The 19,049-nt window shown below is 42.7% G+C and overlaps 1 protein-coding gene across 4 annotated transcripts in view; it reads right to left on the bottom strand.

Moving 5' to 3' along the window:
* The window catches only part of myo9aa (myosin IXAa), a 116,107-nt gene that overhangs the window by 46,528 nt on the left and 50,530 nt on the right, over positions 1 to 19,049 (bottom strand). For all 4 annotated transcript variants that reach the window (XM_030076113.1, XM_030076133.1, XM_030076141.1 and 1 more), the window contains 7 exons: positions 10,974 to 11,068; positions 10,726 to 10,788; positions 8,678 to 8,777; positions 6,607 to 6,660; positions 2,625 to 2,722; positions 2,333 to 2,459; positions 175 to 264 (listed from right to left, as the gene is read on the bottom strand). In XM_030076113.1, coding sequence (XP_029931973.1) covers positions 175 to 264; positions 2,333 to 2,459; positions 2,625 to 2,722; positions 6,607 to 6,660; positions 8,678 to 8,777; positions 10,726 to 10,788; positions 10,974 to 11,068 — 627 coding nt within the window. The remainder of the gene's footprint in view (positions 1 to 174; positions 265 to 2,332; positions 2,460 to 2,624; positions 2,723 to 6,606; positions 6,661 to 8,677; positions 8,778 to 10,725; positions 10,789 to 10,973; positions 11,069 to 19,049) is intronic.

The raw sequence follows: 19,049 nt of genomic DNA, 5'->3' as shown, positions 1-19,049 counted from the left end.
TGGAGCCATTTTTCAATCAGCAGTGTGACTTTCATCATGGCTTCGGTCGTGTGCACCCAATGGCTCTGCTGCACTGAAACGATCCAGGACGACGTTGGTAAAGTAAGATAAAATAACAGGTGGGTAGCGGGTTGTGTAGTTCTCGTGCGCAATGCCGTCGGAAAGCTGTCTCACCTCGGCAAGTCTGTAAGGTACAATCAGCCTCTCTCCCACGGTCACCGTCTTCCGCGTCGTCAGAGCCTCGAACAGCATCTCCTCTTTGACCTTATCATGAAAGAGAGAGAGAGAAAGCAGATGAGAAAAATCTCCCCTGGAACATCGACAACTGTCTCACACAACGCGATGCCCCTTTGGGTGGGCAGGGCGCTTTTTTATGCAACCGTCCAGCACCACGTTAAGCTGCGACTGAAGAAGCCTGGCCCTCCAAATTAATACTGCGGTTTATTTTGCCAAAGGGAAATCCGACACATTCTATACTAATGCCGAGATGTTTGTGCGAGCCTTTGATCTTGCACAGTGTTTAGGTACTTGGCGCAGCGAGAGGTTGGAGATGTGCTTTGATAAATCTAGCGAGGCTCTCGGGCGTGAGAACCAACTCATTCCAGTTATTGACACAGGAGGAGGTCTGGAGGTCCGAGCTGTCCCGTAAACATCCTGCTAGTGCAGAAATAAGAGAGAAATCGCAGATATACCATTTCTGTTCGGACACACCACTATCACATTGCAAAAGGTAATACGTCGCGAGTGCTGTTTCTAAACTGCCTGGTCACTCGGTGGTTCCCAAACTGGGATCTAGGGCCACAGGGACTCCTGCAAGGGTCACAGCAAATGAGAGACTAGATTTATTTACCAATGTATGATGATCCTAGTTTGATCACACCCATTTTACTCATCTCCCTACCAAACAGCAAAACCTCCTCAGAGGGGATTCCTCTGGAAAAAAAATCCCCTCAAATGGGCGTCTGTTAATTTTGCATCCATTGGGTCCTTGACATGAAAAAGCAAACCCTGAATTAGCTAATAATCCATAAAGGAATATGCAATACATTATGTAATACTTATAAGCACATTACCAGCCATTACTCTGTTATCAATGAAGTGTAATCTGTTTACGATGGATCATAAATGTTAGATTTGGCACATATAAAGGGATTCACTGCCACCGGCTTGCAGGAACTTGAGTTGACCACAGTTTGTTTGGACAGACATTTTCATTTCATGTTTCCTCAACTTACATGTTTTACTTGAGAGAAAGTCGGCACAGGACTTGAGAGACTTTACGGATACAGCGTTTGGGCAAAAACAGAGATACGACATCTTTAAATTGATCGCATTCTCACAAATGCGACAAGCTTTGGAAGAAAAATCTTACTGTGCCTTAATTGAACAAAACAATAAAACAAATGCATGTGATGGGTCTTTCAGCTGCTTGTACGGCATGTGTAGGCTGGATTTGTTTCTTTTTTAATATTTCAGTCTGATTAATTTGCACTTTTGTCCCCTTGATGTACTACGGTGGGGGCATTTCGGTGTTTTTTGGTTGCAGTTTTACTGAACTGTGAAATAATCCGTCTGTATCGCATAGCACTCCATTTTTTTACAGTAATGGCTGTTTAATGTTTTTGTTGAGGCGGTGGTTTGTGTGGGATGGCTGCGTGGTGCCAACATTTCCTTCTCCTTCAGGCTGTGTATTGGGTTGCTTGCTGTTTAAAAACTGCTCCAGTTTTCTCACAGATCAGACTAGAATGATTTGGCACTCTTAATTACCAAAGATTTTTTTTTTTTGCCCTCTCATTTGCATTTCCATTTAAATTTCACTGGCATTTTATGATTTAAAGGGCATTTCTGCCCCAAATCACATTAGTGTCTTTTGTGTGTGTCCTCGATTGTAGATGTGCATCCCCATGCCTGTGTGTTGTGTTTAGAAGACAAGAATCATCTGCATTTATGTATCTCAGCCATAAACTCATTTCTGGAAATGATCTGAGAATGAGAGGGATTAGTTTTTTGGGCTTTCACAATATTTACAGAAAGGTGGTAGAATTAGAAGTGAGGTAATAACTAAACTACATGTGAGGATAGTTTTTCTGTCTGAATCTTCTCTATGTAATTGCATTAAGATTTTCAAACAAATGTATCATCATCAATTAACCATTCAGACGCAAACCCAAATTCCTGACCCAAACAAAATTCTCGCTTGCGTGTCCACCCCAATGCCCAAACGGGCTCAGCCAGAGAGGTGCTGTGCACTTTATTTCACTGAAATCAATACAAAAACACCATTGCCCAGGTCAGTGTTTTCCGGGTGAGTGATTATCTTATTTTGCAGTACCTCCAGCAGCTCAGAGACGACAGGCAGCACCTCTGGGTTGCAGATGTCAATGGAGTCGTCCCTGTAGGTTTTCCTCTTGTAGCGGATGTTCCCCAGGTGGAGGATGGCCGACAGCAGCGAGAAGATCCTAAACACGGGTTTGAAGTCAGGACAAGAGATGCTTTCCTCCACAGACACACTGCAGGGCTGTCTGCAGCTATTTATTATTGTACATTTGACTAAAATAATTAAGAAACTGACTGACTGAAGTTGTGGTGTTGTTAGTGATGATGATTGTGTGTGTGTCACTCACTGCTTTCGTGTAGCTGGCAGAAAGCCCACCATCTCCATGGCCAGCTGCAGCCTCTCAAAGTCATGTTTCAGATCCTCTCCTTCTACGGTGAAGCAGTCCTGCAATCACAACGAAACCAGGTGTCATCAAGCTCACAGCGGCCATTTCTGATACAGCTTCATGCTAGACAAAAGGACAAAAGGCTCCCCCTGTGCTCACGACAAGTCATTATGAAGTGTCATAGGAGTTACTGACAACTGTTGACACACACACACACACTCACGGCACAGAAATCCTTTTTAAAAATGTATACAGGGCATCGAAAAAAGAAGTTTAAAATAGTTTTTTAGTTTACTTTGCAGCTGAACCAGAAGGCAGCCGACTGGCCTGATGCAGACAAAATAAGTGAGTCATACTTAAAGAGGCTATCATTATGAAGCTTGGTTAAACAAACCGGCAACACCATGCATTTCTGGTCTGATCTGAAGAGGCTCTGGTGAACGATAGCATATGCATGTTCTGCTCATGTAGTGGAAAAACCGGCCTTGCTTTTTCTGCAACTCTGTCCACGGAAATTTGGCACGCTGGCAAAGGCGCCAAGAGGAGTAGCAATTTATGAGCGCCTTTATAGGAGAGCTGGTGGACGAGTTAAACCAGCGGAAATGAATCAGAGGAGGAGGGCATGTTTGTGTAGGCAGAGCGAGGATGATCGCTCATTCTCATTCTGATATGTGTGGACAGGAGCTCATATGCTCACAGTGCGCACGCAGACACAAGCACACATTTTACACGCTACCCTCTAAAACGCCCAGGGTGCACTAACCCACCCCGAGAGCCACACACACACACACACACACACACTATGTGTAGCCTGCAGACAGTAGTTGTCAGCTCCAGTTTAATTGGTCTACTTGAAGCTGAAAAGGCTCCCTGATCCTCCATCACTAATCCCAGTGATATAATGTCCATCACCAGGCTCCACACTCCACCACCTAGACTCTCTTGTATTCATCACTTTATGACTCGGGGCAAAAGGATGTTACACTGGAGAGTGTGTGTTTGAATTAGCTGTGCATGGTGAGAAACACTGATGTAACAGTTACCAGTTTTAAACTGCGAGAAAACATCTAATGGTTACTTATACTTTACCACTTCAAATCTTAATTATCATGATAACTGCTTTTGCTTTACATGTTTTTAAAAAGTTTTGGTTTTTGCAGTCTATAATGTCTAGTATCAACCAGACAAGTCTTCCTAATGCAAACACACATGCAAAGAATACAGTGTGTGAGTTTGCTTTGTTTTTTGATAAACCATGGTGGAAGGTAGTAATAGCACTTTTAAAACTTTTAACAGGAAGTCTGATGTTTGGTTTATAAAAGTGCTGAGGGGAGGTTAATGGAAGACAATCACTCTGTCTGCAGATCATGCAGAGAGAAAGTCTCTTTGACATGGGGATTCTTACGGTTGTGTTGTTTTGAAAGTGTGCTAGGTAACATTAAAAAAAAAAAAAATCTTTCTGGTTGTTTTCTCTCATCTGTTCTCATCTGTTTCCACAACTTAATTTTTACAAAGCATGATACAGTTATTTCAATGTGTATTCCTAGTTACTCAACATGTCAGCACAATTTTAACATGACCATGATAATACCAAAAACTGGCATAATTGTGGTCATGATAATTGTGATTCTGAGTTTTCACATTGTCCAATATCAATTGACAAATACTGTAACATAAGAGTACTTTTGTCTGTGAGCCTGTGCGGGAGTAAATGCACGGACACACTAATCTGGATTAGTTGTCTGGGATGAGATCCAGGGCTTATTTGAGAATATGAAATCTATACTATCATAAAACTATAAAACTGCACGCACACTCTCTGCCTCGCTCGTGCACTCCTCTAATATGAGCAGTGGTCTTTTCTTTATGGGCCCATTCCACTACGGCTGCCATAATTATCGCATACCAGGGCCGCGGAAACATAAACACTCCAAGCATGAGACTCACTCTTAAACCTGTGTGTCTCCTTCCTCCCTCACGCTCTCCTGTCATGACAGAAACCTCATACCAAACCTATCACTTACACTGGTAGATTCCCAGTGTAGGAAATCTTAAAAAAAAAAAAAAAAATTTAAAAAAAAAGTGATTTTGCCTGAGGTTCCCGGGTGCAGTAAATGAATGGGATACTTCCAAAATGACGCCTCTGTCCGTTGCTGACACTTGGTAATTTTGTTGTTCACTTGGCGTTTATTTAAAAAAAATTGTAGGCAGCCAGCTGAAACAAATGTAATTTTCTTCCCGCAGATTTTTATACTCACTTTGACTTTTCTATGGACCCTGAGCAATTTAGTCGATCATAGCAGGGCCAAATGAAATGACTGGAGAAGCAAATTACACTGATATGCATCTACAGTATGCCTGAGATAATGAACAAAACAAAAATCACAGATCCTTTGATTACCACAACAGAACGAGAATTAGAGTATTTATTAGTGTTTCATTCATCAGAGGGTGAACTTTTGAATTTTGATGCGTAATGCGTAGACGGAGCTGATACACCCATCTTTACTGAGACTTACTGTGGAGATGCTTTATCTTGTCCTAAGAGGCCAAATGTGTTACAAATAGGGCTGAAAGCAGAGTTCGGCTTGTTTCAGTGAGATGGTGAAGTGAGACGTCTGAGTGCCCTGACTTTCACCAATTAAGGGTCAAAAGGTCAAATGTTCAGGGGTCACCTACTACAGTGCCCTGGGGTCCATGTACACACACACACACACATATACACACACAGACACAGCTACTAAGGATCAACAGTTTTACTTATGTAACCTGCTCCTCCCAGCAGCGCAAACATGCTCAAGCTGACATACACAAGTACACACACACACACACACGCACACGCGCACATACACACTGTTTGAGCAGCTTTTCAACACTGAATCAGAACAAAAGCCATTTGTTTACAGATTGAATCTAAGAAGATAGAGCTTTCCTCGAGTTTTTTCTAAAAATAGAAAGCAGAATGAGTGTAGAGGCGGCTTAGATAGGTAACTAACTCCTGTCATGTAGACTTTCACAGTTCAAGATGGTTAGATGATAAGATGATTAGGAGGAGGAGTGGATTTTTTTTCCCACCGAGTGGCTTGTTTGAGCAGCTCGACACAAAGTTCACAGCAGTTCTAATATTATTCCTAAATTTGAAATGAAGAACATGGGAACCGTGTGATGCTGGACAACAAAGTCTTACTTGATAATATCAGGGCTCTAAACTGAATAACACGTCAGAGCGATACAACACAATACTTCCTCTGCTGCCTGAGGAAGAATGCAAAGCATGAAACATGCATTTGCTCATTTATATAGTAGCTGCATCACCAAGCCAGTTTATTATGTCATATTGCTTTGAAGTGCTATTCATTTTAGAAAACTAATACTGGCAAATAAATTTTTTCTTTTGTTCTCCAGCATCAAACGGTTCCAACCTTCTTCATTTCAGTTGTGTGAACTGTATTTTTTCCACAGTTTTTCATCATTGATACTCAGTTAAAATTAGAATTCTCTTGCCCAAAGTCTGCCAATACTTCTCACAAGTTGGGGGTCTTGCCCTCAATATGGAAACTCTCTCTTAATTAAGTATTGGCATCGTCAATAATCCAAAAAGCCACACAAACCACAGCAGCTCAGGACGCTACAGTGACCGGGCTACAACTAGGCACACCAACATCACACAGAGAGGCAACAGAACAGGGAACAAGCAAAAACAAAGCAAACTAAAAGGAAACCACCAAAACCAAACCAGGAAATGTCCAAAAAGCAAACAAAATGCACCAGGGAAGGGCAGCTGGAGAGGAGAGGGTGCAGCTGTGCAGAAAATGTGCGGCTTGAGGTGCTCAAAGTGCTGGAATGACTGGAAAGCTACTTGACGAGGTTTCCCCCCCCCGACGCACAAAAGCTCAGGAACACTACAGACACACTGTGGCGGGGGCGAGACACAAATACTGACCGGCTCGTTCTCATGGTAACTCTCCCAGGGCAGTCGGTGCACTTTCTTTGTCATCTGGAAATGTTAAGGTAGAGTTGATGGAGCGGTTAGGGTTAAACAGCAGCATTCCAGTCACAACACATATGTACTGTATAAACATGAGCTACACACACACACACACAGATTTGTGCTATTGCAATGGAGGGACATGCTGTTAAGAACACACACACACACACATCAGCTGAGACAGAGACAATTCAAACACACACAGACAATGAGATGTATGCATACAAGATAAAAAAAAAAAAAAAAGATTCAAGACATAAAGACAACAAGCACGAGTCATGACTGAAGATGTCAAGTCTTCATGAAATGAGATGAAACGTGCACATTTGCTGCAAACATGCACATTCATTTTCTAAAACGGTCTGACACTGCGATGTCTTTGTTAAGCTAAATGCAGAATAAATTACATGTTTATGCAGCTCGCAAACAAGTCGTCTGATTGTCTGGACACAAGCGGTTGTGAAATCATGCAAGCGCTCAGGCTGGTATGAGAGTGAGTGCGAGTGTTGCGCACTGTATACTCGGAAAAGACAGGGAGGGAGTGAGGGCGGGAGGATTAGAGTATAAGAGGTGTGTGTGTGTGTGTGTGTGTGTGTGTGTGCCTCAGTGGCTACATATAGGAGGAATGGGAGGAATTCCCTGCTCTCCTCTCAGCAGGCTTCAGGTTTTCAGGAGGTGGGGGTCTCCTCATGACTTGCCTGAGCGCTGGCAGCCGGCAAAGGCGCAACAGGTTTTATACAACATCGACTTTCAACACTTAGAATGGCCGCCTGCGTCTTTATTGCCGCTCTGTTGCTCGCTTATGTGAAACGCCTTCTTGTTTTGATCGCCAACGGCACACAAACAGGCTTGAGGATACAACGTGTGTTTACATGCACTTTAGAAATCAGATTATTCCCCCCACATACGCCGGTTGACCGATTCCTGAAATGCGATGTAAACGAGGAAACGTGGCATTTCATAATCAGTTTAAAGGATTAAGAGAAACCCGGTCAACAGGTAGGGGAGTTCTGCTGGAGAAACATGATTACTGCGCTATGCAAACACTCACTCGCATTTCTGAATGACTTTTTACGGGTGCGCATGTGCAGGAAAAGAGTAGATAAGGACACCGATGCAATTAACACACACTGCATAATGCTGAGGAGACTGCAGACTGCACTGTCTGATTGGTATGGTCATTGAAGAATGCTTGGTAATTTTGTGTCAACATTAGCAGTGATGAAAATATAAGGGGACTAAAAACAGAAAAACACATCTGCTGCAATCTGAGAAACACGCTCATGCTTTTATTAAGGCTACTGGCCATGTCTTTACAGGATTTTTGCTTTGTCCTTTGAGAGAAGGGCATCGTGTGGTGCATGGGCGCCTTATTTAGCTGTATGAGTGTCTGTGTGTGTATGTGTGTGTGTGTGTACGTCAAAGAGAGACCGGGACAGATAAGGACCCAGGTGTGTCTTCCAAATTCCAACAGTGTCACAGATACCAAAAAACACAGATGAAACATTTGTGGATACACACGCAGAAACTCAGAATAAAACAATCCTGTCTGTGTCTCTGTAACAGATGAAAGGATCAGGCTCATGTACAGGTGTGTGTGTGTGTGTGTCTGTGCATGAGTGTGTGTGCGTGTGTGTGTGTGAAAGAGAGGCTATAGGAGCTGCTGAAAGCCACCAACAGTGGAATGTGTTTCCTCTGTGCTCTGTGTCTCTCTTTCCTGTTTGCAGAGAGAGAGACAGACAGACAGACAGACAGACAGGGCGAACGATGCTTGGCTGCCTGCATGGGGTCTTGGAGCCGGCAGACACATGACACAAACACAAACACACACCAAAAAAAAAAAGAAAAACAAAGGCTCACAAACACACACCACTCCACGTCACTCGCCAGAACGCAGGCACACAGCAGCACACGGACGGACACAAAAACACAGGTGTGCATTCAACACAACCAGTGATCTTACCAGAGCAAGGCAAGGTCAAAACTAACTAGGACAGCTTCATGTGCCTAATGCGGGACGTCCCACCTGATTGAGGTAATGGTATTCTTCAGGCTTCTTGAGGTGAAAGGCCGTCCGCTCCTCTTCGCTCGTTCCTGCCAGCAGGTAGTAAAACACATGGTAGTTCCTAGAGGACAAATAAAATAAAGACAAAACAAATAAATATAAAATTACCAGTCATGGTTAGTTCAACTTCAGCACACAAAAATACAAGTTTTAGCCTACTTTTAGCATGGCTTTGCAGTAAAATGACAAAAATGGCTGTGTCCAAAAAAAGAATAAAAAAAAAAAGTCGATACAGCCGTACAGCTGCACATGGACATATCATTTTTCCAAAACAATATTGATCCCCTGGGCCTTTGTATCAATACATGCCGTTTTTGCATTTTACTTTCATATTCACAATATTAAGTAAAAGCATTGTGGTAAGTTTGTTTTAATTAATTGCAATGGAAATTTTGACTTAAACCATTTCAACTCAGGTTGTCAATTTATGTAATATGTTGCACATTTTACTAGTCTACCCAGGTGTTATGGATTTTATGCTCTATTTATACATTTTATACAGTCTGTTTTGTGGCATACTGCGATGTATAGATACGAATCATATTGTGGCCCGTGTATCATGATACGTATTGTGTCGTGAGGTCCTCGTCGGTGCCCAAACATACTGACAAGGCAATCGAGGCTTTTTGTTACGAGGGTGTGAAAACAGGAGAGATATATTCTTTGACTCTTGAAATCTGAGTTTGTGACTTCAAGAGGCCATTAGCGCCGTCACTTTTTACAAACAAGACGAATAAACACTGCAAAAACATTAGGCTTATCTATCTCATTCTGCGTGTGTGTGCGTGTGTGTGTGTGTGTGTGTGTGTGTGTGTGTGCTTGCTCACTCTCTGACAGAAGCAAGCTGCAGCGTAAAGGTTAGAGGTCAAAAGTGTGCTGCAGCTGTGCGACCCAGGTCCTCTCATTGGGGTAAACACACACAAACACACACACACACACACACACACACACACATACAAATGCAGACACAGACACATGCACACGCTTCTATGGGCCTGGAGTCAGCAATCCATCTCAATGAGAGGCAGCTCGCACAGGGGGCCCCGCTGCTCGCCCCCCACGGTGAGGTTAACCCTCGCCACGCCGGCCGGCCCGCACAGCACATTAGTGTCACACTCATTTAGAGCTCACTGCACTTACTGGCTCACCGTTTGACTCGCTCACACAACAAGCTTTCTAAAATCAAATTCACTCAGTTACACATTTACACTCTTTCATGTATTCGGAACGTGCTTGTAGTGACAATCTTTCATTACCAGGTTGAGATATGGGATGAAATTTTTAATTTGGCTGCAGTTTGAGTGCAGTGTGATTCATAATATACAGGGTTTTTATTATTATTTCTGTTTAGTGCGATTATGGATTTGTGCACACGTGCATAATTGGTATTTTGAACACAACACCCTCTTCTCTGTCAGTGTCAATATCAAAAAACACATTCTGCTCGTGACTGGAAAAAATGAAAACGCCTTGACAGAAGCAGCATGCACTGTGAGAGGTCAGAAATGGATTCACTCTGTCAGACAAAAGCACATGAAGTTTCTGAAGGTCTGTGTGAGAAATCAATGGAATAACACCACGGTAACAGGCTGCTGATTGTTTGATAGATCATGGGAGGCTCATTCTGCGTGAAGTCGACTGAAACGCAAGCTTCTTGACAAAGGCCTTTACAGATAAATCAACTTGAACAGTTCTTCCTTTTGTTTAGTCTCCTCTGTGCTTCCCCGTGCTCGCGGGCTTTTCACACTGACCTTCAGCCATGAATCCACTGAACATCACTCAACAAACTGTTGCTGAACTCTTCCCAACTTTGCATCCAACTCGGTGATCACAGCTCAAACTTTCCATTTCATTAGAGGACTTTCCAATTCATTACTCAGAAGTGGAGCTATCTACTATGGGCGTCACTTCCTGTCCAACAAAAACACGTCTGTGACTGCAGTTCAGCTGGAAATCCACTTGTGGAATAGTTCAGTGCTGATGGTGCTGATGTTGAGGAGAGCGCTCACCGTTCATTGTGCTCCTGGTAGACCAGCCGTGACTTCTCCAGAAGGTATTTCTCCACATAAGCTCTGAGAAAAAAAAAAAAGTGGTGAAATTTAACATCAAACCATGAAAACAATTAAGGACACTGAGTGCTGGTATAGGCAGTGAAATCAAAATAAGTATGTAATTGCAGGTTCATGGATACAATAAACAAGGAAAACCTCAGTGGTATCAGGCAGGCATGTGTCTGTGTTTGTCTCTGGTTCCTTACCCTCTCACAGTGCCACTCTCGTGGTAGTTCACCTGAATGAACTTGCCAAAGCGGCTCGAGTTGTTATTGTGGGCCGTCTTCGCATTCCCAAATGCCTGCAGGGGGCAGGAAAGGAGGGGCAGAATCAGAATCACAAATACACATCGGTGAAATAAATCTGAGCAGGCCATGTGGTACATGTGGGCCGTGTAAGCTAGTGCCAGAGGTTTCAGGCCAAATCCTGAAGTGACTTCAGGTGTGGATAATATGTTTGCGGGTCAAACACACCTCGTGACAACGTTTTCTTGATGAAATACCTCTTGCAAAGTTTCAAACAGCGTCAGTCCGAGACAGATTAATAACATGGTTTTAGGGTCTATTTAAGTCAGAGTCAGACAAATTGCCAGAGAAAGGATGAAGGAGCTGGGGCCTGCAGCCCTGATGGAAAAAAGTTCCTCAATGAGTAATGGGATCCATGTGGCCGTGTGGAACATGTGTAGCGGTTGTGCTTTAATAAGAAGGTCCAGTATTTCCCCTCACAGCTCTGTTTATGCTGTATGACTGCCTGGAGGGGAAGTCGTTTTTTGCCCTGTATAAACCCTGCAGTTATTTGTAGCTCCGCCACAAGTAAACAAATTCCTCAGTGAATCACTTTGAGCTGCCCCGGGCCCTGTGTCTGTGGAATGGGAAAACACCCCTCCCTGTCCCCACCCTTCACTGATGCCATTGCTGTGCTTTCTTTCTAGCATGCATGCTACGAGATGCCTAATGCCAAGCTAACGCTATAGGAATCTAGTGAGGCCTCAGTCTGATCTTGTGCAGAAGATAGCAGGGATTGCGGGTTAAAACGCAGCCCTATAGCGAGCAAAAAACCAGGGACTACACTGACCAGAGAGCGAGTGCACACCGCCCTGCTGTGACTGATACACACTTTGTGTATTATGAATCAGACAAGGGGAGCCCAGGGCACTTGACATCTCTGCTACCGGCTGAGCTGCTCTGAGACCACTGGATCACAACAATGACCTCACTCCTTCGTTTATGACTCACCAAGCCAGACAAAGAATTCAAATGGGCAGGCAGCATGGAAAAAACTTTAAATTCTGCCCTGAGGACAAAGAAGGAGCACACAAGGCCAAACTGGAAAACTTGAAAAGTTGATATAGTTTTGAATAATTGCTAAATGTGAGTTTATAAATGCAACCGAGTATCAATGGGACACCTAAATCAATAACAAACAGGGCTTCCATGCATTTGATATTCACACGGGACATGATAGATACTCACGGCCCCATCTGGCTCTCAAATAGCTAACCTGCCCCGTCCAGGAACTACAGGTCAGACCAGGACAGACACCCGTCAGTCAGCATCCCCCTAGCAGTAAGCACTTCCTGGACAGACAGCCAATAAAAACCTTGCACTACGGCCCACATAGCAACACCTCGCTCGCAGACAGAAAGAGGAACTCGGGTCAGACTTTGTAGATCGTTGAACATTCAGAGTGTTTAGTTAAATGGCTCGGCATTCAACATTTCACAGTATGCCAGCAGGAAACAGGATCTGGAACTACTAAAAAAAAAAAAAAAAAAAAATACTGAGGTGATTTACGTTCAAACACTGTATCCCCGTCCACCTGGTCTGTGTAAAACCATCCCTGGTTTAAGGAAGACATTTCTGAACTTGGCTGATTCTCTATCAGACGCAATAATAAAAAAAAAATCTTAACATAGATAGTAGGGGGGAAAGATATGTTATGACCTCTGGAGCAGATGGGGGTTGCACACCACAGCACGAGAAAACTATAATCAAAACATAATTGCAACCAAAAAACTGGATGCAAAATGAATTAAAATGAGTTGCAAGATGGAGCCAACTGTCATTAGGTCATACTGAAGTCAGTCAGTGTCATGACTTCGACCGCCAAGTATAAAACAGATATAACTGATAACACAAGTCACAGTGGTCTTGTCACTACCAGATCCATTCCTCTGCCATTGCGTATATGCTTGTGTATGTGAGTGTGTGTATGCTTGACCAAAGAGGGTTAAATTCTGAATAATTTTATTACGGAGGAGATCGGGGGGCGACACCAGGGTGGTGTGGCTGTAAGCACTAGTTATTACTCAAAACTGGAGCTATCCCGCGACCCTAATTAGAATAAGCGGCTTGGAAAATCAATGCGTGAATAATTCTATTACTTAAGATAAATTCAGTAACAGACAGTTATATAAATATCATACATTATTAATAGTAAAACGCAAACACCGAAGAGTGTGAAGACTGATGGTTATTGCAAACAGTGCAGCAACGCAACTTCACTTCATAGCCTTTTCATGCGTGACACAGAAGACAGTTCTGCAGTAAAACTTTTTATTTGTATGGTCCAGTTTTAGTAGCCTTAATGGTTTTACCATCACACGTCACCAGACTGCACCCGGAAGGCGTCAAATAAATAAATAAATAAATAAATAAAAAGACTTAATGAATGATATTTTCTTTAATCATATGTTTTTTTCCTGAGCTGATGACAGAAGTAGCTAACAAGTGAAACAACTCATTTCCTTCCGCCCCTCTTGCTGTAAAGCGTGCAAATACACATATGTCCCAACGGGCGTCACAACACGTGCGCGATGGTTGTCCTGCTGAGCGACAAAACAGGGATTACACCCACGAGACCTGCCCTGTGTAGTTTTGCTTCAGGGAAAAAAAAACTCCACCCTAAAACAATTGAACACTTTGAGAAAAATCAGCTACTAAGTGACATAAACTGAAGTTTTCTGAAGGCATAATGTGATTCTGCAGATTCCTGGTCAAACAAAAAGATTTTTCAGCTGAACATCAGTGAAGGTTTTGGTGTCATTTTCTCACAATCAAAGAGCGAGGGCTTCTTTGTAGAGTTACCATTTTGCAATGACGTTTAACATTCATGCACGGAGAAATCGCCGCAGGAACGGCAGAGTTACCAATTTCCCCAGCAGCAGCAGCTTCAATGGATCACCATGCAATGCAGCCAACAATATGTTGCGTTGGGAGTAAGAGGACTGGCTCTCACTTTTTCCTCGACTGAATAACTCCACTCTCTTCCTCTTATTGTGCTATCAGTATTACCATCGCCGTTGCTCTCCTGACCTACACGAATGAGTGAATGCTGAATGCAAACAGCTTCCTGCCTGCTCTCAGGGGGTAACAAACCCAGTATGATTAGAAAAGTCGAGAGAAAGTGGTACACCCAACAGTAACTTGCAACACTTAATCACAAATTCCTGGAATGAACTGGACATGACAGACTGATGATGTTTAACAGGACGTGACTTCATGGTACCGGGGCGGATTTTTGCCTGAAACAGTCACTGCCACTGTGCAAACTCAAAGCGGGACACGCCTCACACACGAAGCTCCCCCGCATGCAGGTCGACAACATTACTCTTGGCCTGAGACCGCAAAGTGAGGCATGGGCAGAGCAGCGACAGACTTGGGACGGTGCCACCGTGCTCTGGGTGTAATCTATCTGTCTGCAGACTTGGTCAAAGTCATTCAGAGCAACACAGACAGGGAGGACGCCACAGGGCTGATGTCTTGTTTTCACGGGTAGAGTGCTCTGCTCTTCCACGTCGTGCCGAACCTACAGCCGCTGAGAGAGAACTGGAGGGCACTTTCACCGCTGATTAATCTTCTTTTACCTCACAAGATTAATTATTTTGTTTATTAAGTGTAAATAAAACAATGACAAATGCTCAGGTGAACCCACAGTGATGTCCTTAAACCGCTTCCTTTGTCTGACCAGCAACAAAAACAACCCAAATGTATTCATTTTATAATGATATGAATGCAGAAAAAGTAATATTACCATCTTGATGATCTTCCTAAAGCTATAGTCAGCAAACATTTGAGATTTTTACTTAAATAACTAAATAAATGGTTTTGTTTTCAACTAGGCACCATACACTTAGGTCACTTGCTCTACATGTAATTTACTTGAATACAGGCGATTATAGTTTCACCTGAAGTCAGGATTAGCTTAAGTCCTGTGTAAAGACTTCAAAGTCATGACAAAACAAAGGAACCATTTTAAAATTAGGGGAGAGTAAACTATCAGTCTACTATCTGGTACCATCTCTGAGTACCATCATCATCCACCAAGAGATTTCCAACAAGTTGTGATAACATCGAGTTTTAGGGGATGTGTTTTCTGCAGATTCCCGCCAGGCTGGGTCGGCTTTAGTTCCCCCTGTAGGGTCACAATATGACCTCGACCCGGGTAAAACTATGGACGCATGAAGAAAAGACCAACCAACTTTCCAGCAAAGTGAAAATATCCCACTTGTTGGAACTGAAAGAGCTCAATCAAGTGCCTTTCTCTGAAGGTACCTCAGATTCTCACAGTTTCATGATGTTTTACACACACAGTGATGACAATTAAAAAAAAATCACAGTATAATAAATTATATATTTTAGAATACTGTCCCTTTAGGAAAGATCAGTGAAAATGGCAAACCTCTACCCACATGTAAGGCTGTTTGAGGTCACTCATGGGAAAAGGCTAATACGAGAATGAAGACAGCAGCTCCTCATTCTCTCTCTCTCTCTCTTTCTCTCCAAAGAAATGAATTGCAGTTGAGTGCAACCTTTCACAGGCGCATTTGGTTGAGATTTCATTAATGCCTCTGTTGGTAATGAGATAATGAGACCTCAGTCTGCCTTTGTAGGCTCAGGCAGCGTAGAGCGGAGACACATGGCCCTTAATCATGCGAGGATGACTTCATTACTGGCTCCTTGCGAGGAGAAGGTCCAGCCTCGAGGGAGCAGAGTGATGCGGATGGATGAAGGGGTCAAGTTAGGTGATCAGAATGAAAGGGAGGGGTGGAAGACTGATTGAACTGACACACAAAGGGATGATATTTAAGGAAGCCATCAAGTGGTGGGGGTTACAAATGAATTTTCATGCTGGAGTGTCTTTGGAGTTTTACCACTCACACTTTGTCCAAAGAAATGCTCTGTCCACATCTCAATCTTCCTGAAAAAGAAGCCTAATCACTTTTACAATGAAGGCTGATTCTTGTGTCCACCTCATACCTAGTTTACACCTGGCATACAAAATGCAGCTGGAGTGATTAGATAGCTATCCAACATAAAAATAACACACCCAACAAGTATTTGAAATCCAATTTCAAATGCCTCTTGGGTGTTTCCTGGGTGTGTTTACACTTGGATTTTTTTATGTGGTTAGACAGAACTGGATTGATAACTGATAAATCATGTGAAAATGTGTATGCCTTGTGTAAACAGGGCACCTTATGCTTCACTGATCTGTGACAGCAAATATGCTTTGGCCTTTGCCAGTGCAAAGCTCCTCTCCTTGTGCAGCTCATTCTAAACCTTTAAATCCTATTTTAATGCAGGGTGTGCATTACTTAAATCCTATTTAAGGAACTGTATGTCCATTTTTATGTTTCTATGTTTATTTATTATTTCATATGTGAGCTTTTTCTATGGTCGAAAATTTGCTTGGTGGTCCATCACGTCATCACAGTAAAACTACGGCGTCCTTCTCATTGTTCAAATTTGTTAAGAAAAGTATCATCAAAGCTTTGACTGTTCCAGCGCTCTTCCCTTGATGTCAGCAGCCACAGCACGCTTCACGAGGCATTACTCAGACCGAATGCACAACATTCTCTGTAAATCGGTAGCTATTCCGAGGAGCATTGCTCATTCACCCCAAGGAGTTTCACATCCTTTCACAAGCTCGCCACCCGGTCTACTCATCCACGCCGGCGTGCGGACAGGATGTTACCAACAGGATGAAAAAGCCGGTGACTAGGCCCATTATGCATGATGGTTATGTCACAGCGTGTGTGGGCAGATACTGTTCTCCAGAGGCTAATTCCTGAGCATGCCCCTTGTAATCTCACACCTAAGGTCAAGCTGGCCAAAGCAGTCTGTGGTCGTCGTGGTTGTTTAATCACATGGAGATTTGCCGTCGTGTTTCCCAGCTAAGTGAGAGCGAAGTGGGATGTGGGTTCTGGCAGTGTCTGGTTCTCTCCAAACAGCTCTCTAGAAAAATGTTACTGAGGTGGGCTGTGTGCGCAGGTTGGGCTGTCTCAGGGCAAAAGCCTTAAGAGGCCTTCCACAGTGCTGCAAGGAGAGTTAGTCGACTTAAACTCAATTTTTTTTATTTGACTATGGAGGACAAAAAAAAAAAAAAAACAGCCAACACTCTCCTCCAGGCTTGGGACAATATCATCACATAAATAAACCCTCAATAAATCCAAAATATCAAATATCACCGTACTTAGTGCTGCCAAAAGCTGAAGGACCGTAGCCATAGCTTTGATTTAATATTAGTTTTTGTCTCAGATTTATTGTTTTACTTAACTTCTATGTGATTTTTAAAAGTTTGTGATATTGTTGGCACTACTTCTAGTGGTAAATTACCTCAGCTATGTAACAGCATCCTATATAACATGCAGAGTAACAGTAATAGCTTGCAATGGTAATTTTGACTATACATAAATGTGCAATCCATGTACACGAAACATGAGATTTTACAAGAGGAATTTAAAATGGAGTAAAGTTTAATTCATCATAACAAATGTTTCGCCCTCATGGGCTTCATAAGTGTCTATGATTTTTTTTTTTTTCACATGACTCAGAGTGCCTTTTTCCACTGTTAATCCTTGTAGATCATGCACCACCCTTCATAAAAGGAGATTTTCTGTCTGTGCATGTTTTTTTTTCTTCTTTTCATAAAATATATATATATATAATGTTTGGTTGATATGCAGTTGGGTGAATCCCTTCAACCCAGATAATACTTTATACTGCAACATTTCAACGAGACAATGTTGCGTGATCTTACATTTTGGATATCGCCCAAATCTACTCTTTTCAAAAACCGTTTGAGATGTTATGTCTCACTTAGCTGCATCACTGTAAGTTTCCACAGTTTCAACAGAGAGGTGCTGCACCGTGTTGACAAGCTGTGGCATGAGCGTGTAAATCTCTTCAACAAAAGGCTACTGATTCCTTACCGTCGTAATGAGGATTGAAACATCTCCAAATCTGCAAACTTGAGAATTAAACAACAATGGCAACGCCGGGGGGGGGGGATAAAGACAAGTGGCTCTGTTTAGACTTAAGCATCTCTTACCAGATTTCCAAACCTCTCATCTAACTTTTTTTATGAGCCGATCTTTGGGAAACAGAGCCCGTGCCAAACAGTCAAACCACTAAGTGACACAGGAAACAGTGATTCAGCTCGTAGCGCTAATAGCAAACTGTGATCCCTCAAAAACAGTTACGCCGCTTAAATGTGCCAAGCTCTGACGAGGCCTGTTGCTCTGTTTGAACAATACAGCTTTTCAGTGACAGAGCATAAGATCCTTGTCAGAAAGGCGGTCTTCCTTTAGTTTGAGAAACTACCCGCTCATTCTGCCTGAAAACACCCTTGGGGGAAGATCTGATGGTCCAGTGAAATTAGCAACACAGAGCCGCAGCCTGACGGGTTGTGCAATGCTGGCAAGTTTGCTAGAGAGCTTAGAATTGGTTTTTATTATTATATTTATTATTATTTGTTTGTTTTTTTGTCTTGAGTCAATGAAACAGGGCTTCGTCTAGAAAAACTGTTAGAACTTCAGTCATTTCTATCGACGAGGCATTATCCTACATGTATAAAATGATGATTAAAGACGTCTCACAATATAGGCTGTGTAAACAATAAGCAGGCCCTAACTTTTCATGCAATCTGATTTTAGTAGAGCATCTTGCAAAGAGCTGCTGATAATCTCATTTGTCTTTTTAGTTTTTTGCCATTGAGGTAAGACAGCCTACCAAATTATTCAAACCAAAATCATACTAACTTTTGCTTCACAGCCAAGCAATAGGGAAACAATAACACACGCCAATCCCAGTCGAAAGAGAAGCGGCTTGAATTTGAAAGCCTATGTTTCTAACGTGATATTCACTTACACTAAATGCCTTGATAATTTTTGTGTCATCTGAATTAACCATGTGAGCATTGTAGGGAACAGGTCTAAAATAGCATGTCGTCTATTCAGGATGCAGCGCACAAAACGCACTGTCTAGATCCAAAGCAGCGGA

Source organism: Myripristis murdjan, chromosome 3, assembly GCF_902150065.1.
Source record: "Myripristis murdjan chromosome 3, fMyrMur1.1, whole genome shotgun sequence".
Classification (NCBI taxonomy): domain Eukaryota; kingdom Metazoa; phylum Chordata; class Actinopteri; order Holocentriformes; family Holocentridae; genus Myripristis; species Myripristis murdjan.
This window is presented reverse-complemented; position numbering and strand designations above follow the sequence as displayed.